General features: G+C 40.4%; 1 protein-coding gene across 1 annotated transcript in view; it reads left to right on the forward strand.

The window, feature by feature from the left end:
• NR6A1 (nuclear receptor subfamily 6 group A member 1) overlaps positions 1 to 7,573 on the forward strand; it is a 228,653-nt gene extending 221,080 nt beyond the window's left edge. Inside the window, exon 11 of the mRNA XM_078640337.1 lies at positions 5,392 to 7,573. Within this exon, the coding sequence (XP_078496463.1) occupies positions 5,392 to 5,489 (98 nt within the window). The 3' untranslated portion in view covers positions 5,490 to 7,573. The remainder of the gene's footprint in view (positions 1 to 5,391) is intronic.
• The last annotated feature ends 706 nt before the right edge of the window (positions 7,574 to 8,279 follow it).

Below are 8,279 nucleotides of genomic sequence, written 5' to 3' on the forward strand. Positions count from 1 at the left end.
AAATAAGCAGGGTAGGGATAGAATGGAGCAGTTTTAGCGATCACAACCCGCTTGTATTGGTGCTCTCGTATAGGGTGGGGGCCGGCACTAACCCCCGTGGTACAATCGAGGAGAAGGCAACGGACCAAGGCAGGCGGCTGAAATGGTCCAAAATAGATGGGGCAAAGTTTTTTAAAACCCTGGGTGATAAGGGTTTACATGCCATTAACGATTGCCTAGATTTAGAAGTTCAGGGAGCAACGTTACTGGATGCATTTGAGCAGATTGCCAATTTGATTGATGGCCTACTTAAGTCCGGTGCACCCTCACGTAACCTGGTCAACCCACGGTGGTTTGACAAAGACTGCTCCAAGGCACTAAGGGAGCTGAAATGCTGCCTGAAGCAAAAACCGAGGGACTCCCAAAAAGTCAGGGCATGCAGAGTGAATTATAATAATGAAATTAAAAGGAGGAAACTTGCATTGCAGGCTGAAGCGTGGGCAGATTTAAGAGAAGCAGGGGAAAGAAAGGATCTCGCAGGTTTCTGGAGAATTATTAATAACCCGACCTTTCAAGAGAAGGATTCCCCAGATATTGGGGCTAACATCCTCCCTGAACAGTGGACAACACATTTTAGAGGCTTATATAATTATGAGTCTGGTACCTCTGCAGAACCATCGGTAACTATAAGTCAGATTTCCCCGGTGGTATTTTCCCTCAAAGAGATCATAGTAGGGATGGAGGGTTTGACTAAGAATAAAGCTCCGGGTCCGGATGGGATCCCCCCTGACCTATTCCTCAGTAACATAGACTTATGGGCCCCTTTAATGACCAGGGTCATAAATACTGCCATCTCTTGTGACCTTCCGCCATCGTGGTCAAAAGCAATTATTGTGACAATTTTTAAAAAGGGCAATAGGGACGACCCTAAGTGTTACCGGCCAATCTCCCTTATTGACGTATCGGCCAAACTTCTGGGTAGGGCAATCCTGAATAGATTGTCGGAGTGGACCGACGAGAATAACATCTTCTCGGATACCCAATACGGGTTCAGGATAGGGAGGTCCACTAGCGATCAATGCCTGAACCTTTATATGCTGACTGCCAAATACACTCTGGCCAGTGAAGAACCTATCTACATGGGTTTCATGGACTTGGCAGCAGCATTTGACCATGTCAACAGAGGGAAGTTATGGGACCTGATGTCAAGCATGGGGATTGAGAGTGGTTTAATCACCATATTAAGGGAATTACACAGTGACACCACGGCCAGGGTCCGATTTAACAGGGAGGGAGGTCTGACTGACTCCTTCCCATGTAAGAGTGGAGTCAGACAAGGCTGTATCCTCGCCCCTTTTTTGTTTTCCCTTTATATTAATAATTTGGAGCAGTTTCTTTTGGGTCTAAAAGCTGATTGCCCTAGGGTTGGGCAGAGACATATTCCTGTCCTGCTTTACGCGGACGACACGGTTTTGATCCCGCGCACTCCGCGAAGTCTACAAATTCTGATAGACGGGTTCGTCAAGTTCATGAGCACCTTGGACTTATTTGTCAACCTGAGTAAATCTTATGTGCTCCTGGCCGGTAAAAAACCGTCCTCTAAGTTCACCTATACAATTGGTACTCATATTATAGAGGAGGTTAAAACGTTCTCCTACCTGGGAGTGACTTTTGATGGTGCTCTGCAGTTTAACTCCCTGGTGACAGAACGCTGTAGTAAAATGATTGCCTCTAACGGGGCAATAGCAGGCTATGGCAGGAGATTAGGTCGTTGGAGCCCGGAACAGGTAGTGAATTTGTACCGCTCCGTAACATGCTCAAAAGTAATTTACGGGGCAGAAGTATGGGGATTTGTGAACACTACCAGAATCCAACAGGAAGAAAATAAATACTTGAAATCTGTTCTGAGGGTACCATCCAGCACTGCTGGATTTATAGCACATAGGGAGCTTGGGAGGCCTTATCTGGATGACCTGTTAAAACTCAGGCCAATTGTGGCCTGGTTAAAAATATGGGCTAACCCAGAAGCGCACTTAAGTAGAGAAATCTTACTGGATTGCTTAGACAGGACCAATTGTATGCGCATCCCCTGGCTCAAATACGTGAAAAAATCCCTAGAAGATTTAGGCTTCGGAAACCTCTTCACGAACCCAACAACAATCCTTGCCCAGCATAAAAAACAAATAGGGGAATTTTTTCTAGAGCGGAAAACCCGAGAAAGAGCTGAGGCAGAAATACTTAAAAAGACTGTGAGGGCACATAACTTGGTGAAGAGTGTGGAGGGTATGGAGCCTTACCTGTACCTAATGCATAACGCACAGGACAGATTCCTTATGTGTCGTTTTAGATTAAATTTATTGTCTTTTGTGTTGGCTTCTCCAGCAGGCTTTTCTATGTCAATTGAGCAGAAGGGACCCTGCGGCTGCGACAACAGGTCTCCGCAGGACTCGCTTCATTTTGTTTTGCTCTGTCCATACTACTCTATGCCCAGGCGCAGTTTCCTTGTAAATATTTTAAAAAATGCCCATCAGGAACATGCTAGGGATGCACTAGTCTTCTTGCAAAAAGCCTCCGATCCACTTACCTTGTGTTGTGTAATGAATTTTATTAAGGTTGCGGTCCGATTAAGGATGACCAGGGGCTAGTTATGAAAGTTTTTTTACTATCAAATGTATGTTTATGTACTTGTATACAGATATTTTTATCTATGTTAACTTTGTACAAGGATCTTGTTCAATGTTTAATAATTTTTAAAAAAAATGTATATATGCCTGTGCTTTTATGGTGTTTTTTAACCACCGAATAAAGATTCTTGAAATGAAAATGAAATACTGGCCGTCACCCTTGTACACATACCACTAAAATGCATGCATGTGTACATAAAAAAATGCATTTCTTAAAAAGTTGTTAAAACACGAACAGCACTAGTACATTTTAATTTTCTGCACCAGGTTGGTTCAATCTCCTGTGATTCTGGGCTTTCAAGGACTTTAGCCATGCTGAACAGTGGGTGTGCTGCTAGACAACATAGCATTGTCGAGACCATTTGGCTTTGCCAATGCTTGTTTAGAATGCTTTTGTTTGTAATTGCTGCTTATAACAAGGAAATAAACAAGCAGCAGATTTGTTTCCATCCCAGTAATCAAAAGGTTCCTAGAGTGCGTAAAGAGAATATATGGTTCACATGTAGTTCCTCCATCACAGTGGGACTGAAATTTGCTTCTGGCAGGACTCATAAAACCACAGTTTGAGCCAATGCATACAGCTTCTTTGAATTATCTCACTCTACAGACAGCATTTCTAATTACTTTTCCCTATTTAACAAATGGTGCGTTACCAGCACTGTCCGTTCAGGAATCGACCATGATCGTGTTAAAAGACACATTCGATGCTCAAGGGTCAGTAATAGTAATGTATTGTATAATACTGACAAACAATATCAGGGCAGTCAAAACAATGCTTTGTAGCAAACGCATGGTAGGCCGACACTTGTAGTGGCAAGGGACTCATGTCTGAGTATACCCTGCCACACCTGTAGTGTAGGCCGACACTGGCATTGTCAGATGGATAGTATGGGCTATTGAATTCTATTATAAGTTGGCAAACAAAATCCTTGCAGTCTAACCATTAACTCATTCTCCTGGAAGAAAGGGTGGCACGTTAACCTTTATGGCTAATGGGTTTTCCAACACATATGCATGATTGAAACATGAGCATCTAGACACACATTCTCTAAAGGCTATTGTGTAGATATAAACATATGGAAAGAAGCAGCTGTTGGACAGTCAGTGGTAAGACATTTGTTTAATACCACTCCCCTTTCACACTCCCTCCTCAGGGGATATGTGACCCGTAAACAATCTATGCATAGCATATGAATCTAGAAGAGATTTCATGTGCAAAAGAAACCAGTAACTTATCTGTGAGAGCCGGACTGAGAACTGGGGGTGCGACCGAGCTCTTTGCCGGGGCCGGTTTTCGGCCGATTTTGTTACAGGGCCGATTTTGCAGCTATGCTGCAAAAACGGCCCTGTAACACAAACGGCCCACAGGGCACAAAACTGGCCCCCTCCCTTGCGGCGCACCGGGGGATTGCCCAGTGCTCGCAACAGCCAGTCCGGGCCTGGAGAAAGGCTTTGGAGTTTGAAACTCTTTTAAATTAACAAGCAAACTTCCCACCTCTCTCCAGTGAAAGTAATGTTAGGAGGCATTGGGGGCTGACAGTCCACGCCATAATGAGTTATACTGACTCTGCCTATGTCAAAATCCAAATAGAGGACAGAGTTTAAACACTTCGAGGCATAACAAGTAGGCCTGGGTGGTAAATTCCGTTCCGCTCGCGGAATTTGCGGAATTTGGGTATTTTCGCGTTCTGCGGAGAACGCGAAATTGCCCAAATTCTGCGTTCCGCGACTTCGTGAAATTTTTTTGCTTGTTCGCGTTCTCAAAATGCATGTTCGCGAGATATTTCCCCTTGAGCACGCAGGCAGCAATTGCGAACAGGAAAAAAGCATCGCGGACAAGCAATTCCGCGTGTTCGCGGAATTTCTGCGTGTTTGCGGAGATTTTTTACAGTTCTGTGGAGATTTGCGTGACGCGATTACACAATTTCCGCCCACCCCTACTAACTAGTAGATCACAGTGTAATGTGCAGTAGGTGAACGTAGAAGTGCTTCAGGTTGCAAAACCGTTCTTACAGATAAGTAACTGGTTTCATTCTTACCCCTCCCACACCAGCAGGTGCCCAGTTGCACTTCCCTTTCTTTGTAAATATTCAGTTCTCACCATCTAGTTTGTTAGGAAACATTTTTGAAGATGTGTACAGACAATTTGGTCTCTACTGGCAAGCCACTATTTGAACATATACAAATATCAATCCACATGCCAGATGTTTTTTCGTAAACAAATGTAGAGTAAATTTATGAATTTACAGAACAAGAACATGTGCTGTTATTTCAGACTTTGAGAATCATATCCATAATTTCCACAACAACAAAAATTACATAAAACACATCTAGTGCTGTAAGGGTATGAAAATATTTAAGAAGCTGAAATAATTTCAGCATTGCACAGAAGGCCTAGAAACCAGTCTAGAATCACTAAAAAAAAATTAAATAATGCTTTAATGTTATTATTCCATTTTAAATCTCCCTTCTAGTTTGTGACCCTCAAAAGAAGTGATTCCCTCGAATGTGTTTCAACAGAAAGTTCATTTTTCTCTTGGAGTAAGGGGTACTTGCCCAACAAGCATCAATAGATGGTCTGGGCAGGTACCATATGTGTTGATTGTGTAGGTTTTAGGTATCAAACAGCAGATCATAATGGCAATGGTGGTCCCTTGGTGGCCAAATTGTTTCGCATTACACAGCAATACTCCGTTGACCGACCAACAAATCTTTTTTGCCTCAACAGGTAAACTAGTAAGCGTACCCCTGGAGCAGCTGCCTCTGCTGTTTAAAGCAGTTCTGCACTCCTGCAAGAATAGCCTGAGCAGCCGGCCTGTGGTCTGAAGCCTTCCATGCCTTGAACTCGGAATCTGCAGAAAGTCGGGGTATCTACTTCACCAGAGACCGAGAGCCCCAGACACATGCGGCAGGCAGCTCACAAAGACGACATTGACCCTGTGATTGTAGCAAGAATCTTTTTTTAATTAAAAAAAACTCTTTCTTATATATTTATTTCACGACCAAGTTGAATGTATAATTTTCAACACAGTGCACATTTTCTGTACAAATGCAGCTGTTGCATTTCCTCTGGAGTTTACAGAATGTAAGATGTCTAATGTTACAGTGTTGCCATTTTTTAGGTTTAGTTTCTTTTGTTTTGGGGGGATATGGGGATATTATAAATATTTCAATAGGACTGAATCAGACTACCTCATTAAAGTAGAAGACGTGTAAAGTTACTGTTTGTTTACCCACTTCCAAAGTATTTTCAGGTTTTGTTCCCCACCAACGTGTTTGCTGCGTAAAGCAAACTTGTTAGTTCCCGAACACAGATGCTGTGACTACAGCTTAATATAATAGATGTAGGCAGTTTTAGCAAATGATTTGTGTAAGATGAGCTGTCACTCAAAACTTGCCTCAGATTTGTGATGGTGGACCTGTGACGTAGTCCAAATCACAGAATCTGACACTTGAAATTACTCTTTGCTTCCAGCGTTGGTACTCCCTGAATAGATCAATTGGGAATCAATGATCAATGACTTTTAATTCTTGGAAACAGTTGTTGCCTCTCTTCTACTTAAAGCCCAGGTGTACACTAACATGTTGTTTGGCAACAGAGTTTGAAACCAATCCTGATGTTGCTAAAATTGTGTATTTTTTAAGGTTAATGAAAACCTTTTTTGTGTTAATTTACTCTATCTTTAGTTGATTATTTTCAGAAATGCCTGAGAGCCTCGGGTATGATGGAATGTATTGTGTTTGTAGTCCTTAGAAGATTTTATAACAGCATATTATCCTTTCACAACAATGAACACATTTCAAAAATGGCGACAATTACTTTCAAGTTTAGTTAAATTAGCTTTACATACATTTTGCTTGTAGGGAACCATACGATGGGCCCAATAGACTAGAGTTAAAGCTGCATACAAGTCAACATCACACCACATGGAAAATCCTGGCCTTTCATTAAATTAGTCAGGGTGTGCTTGGATTTGTACTCTTAACCTATTTCAGTTGAACAAACGTAACTAATGTAACTAATGATCATTAGTAAAAAGAAAGTCCAGAACAGTATATTGGTGTAAACATGATGGAAATTTCAAAAAGAGGTAACTTAGGTAGGTAACCTCCCTGTATCTAATACTGCATAAAAATGTTAATAACTGAAATATATTGTATGCAGCTCACATTTGAACTGAAGCATAATTTCTTAAAACAATACACTATGCCCTCATAAACAAAAAATGGTAATTTCTTGGTTTGATGACACCATCATTCTGTAAGAATCCAGTTGAATATCATAGTTGGCATCTGATGTATATACATGCCTGCTTCATTGAACATTTAGATAATAACAAACTATTAAAGCATTTTGTTGGTATGGAATGAAAACAGATAGTGTGAAATCCCTATTGGCCTGCAGGATGGGGCCAAAGAGGACATCCTGTGGTGCATTAGTTACATCACAAATATCTGCCCACATAAGGAGTGTGCCTTACTATCTTTCACCTCCTCCTAATTTCAGCGCCAGTTATTGTGTAGTTCGATAAGAAAAAATACATAATATATAGACAGTAATTTAGACAATCGAGTAACAGTAAAGAGGATTAAAAAAAATTAAAATTAAAATTTGCAACTACCTTTGCTACAGAAAAATGAATACATATTCAATCATTGCTATATAATAAAATATATAATATGGATTTAATGTACTTTAAAGATCTGTTTCCCTATTAATTTATATTTCTTAATTTCTAATGTTCCTCCATCCAGGAACCAACATATTTAGTGTCAGTCAAGGCAGCTGCCACATAAAAGCAACTATAAAAATTAACACTTTACCTTTCTAGAAAGTAATAGCATGACTCACCCCCCATGGAAATGCCATTGTCACAAGGTGTGTGTATATGAAATGGTATAGTAATGTTGTCACAGAATACATAAAAGTTGAAATTACCATACTCCACTATCAAAAACGATTTTCATCTTGAAAATACGAATGTTACATCACATACAGTTGCATGCCTACTACATATAATTCCATTTAATAGACTATAGGTAGATATAATGTAATAATTATATCCACACAAAAGACAATATTTTGTGAGTATGCAGAAGGGTTGTAATTCTTTATCATTCAAAAAAATGTATGCTCTGTGTTGTGCTGCAAGTCACTCTTAATTTAGTACCAACTGAACGCCAGTTGTGTAATGTATCAGGCCATGATCTCACAAATAAAATCTTTCCAAGACTCAGATAAACAGAACTGCACCTAGAATAGTGAACTGGTGCAGTTAATGTCTTGTAATTTAATATAAAATTACTTACTCTTTAATATAAAAACAGATTATAGAAGTGGAACCTCAACTGTTTCTAAGATATGTCATTGATTGGGATCATCGAAATCATCAGTTCTTAGTGGTCATCAATCTTTAGAAATTACTGTCACCTTTTAATGAGAGAGAAATGCGTACACAAATATGGCATGTGTCTCTGAGTTTGGGAGTTGTGATTATTTGAACACCACCAGTATTATACTGTACAACAGTTAAAACACTAATCTGTATCTTGACAAGGTTCCATTTTCTTTACTCTGTTTCCCCCCAATGGCACATATTCCAAATGGTAATTTGT

Source organism: Lissotriton helveticus, chromosome 5_1 (assembly GCF_964261635.1).
Source record: "Lissotriton helveticus chromosome 5_1, aLisHel1.1, whole genome shotgun sequence".
Classification (NCBI taxonomy): Eukaryota; Metazoa; Chordata; class Amphibia; order Caudata; family Salamandridae; genus Lissotriton; species Lissotriton helveticus.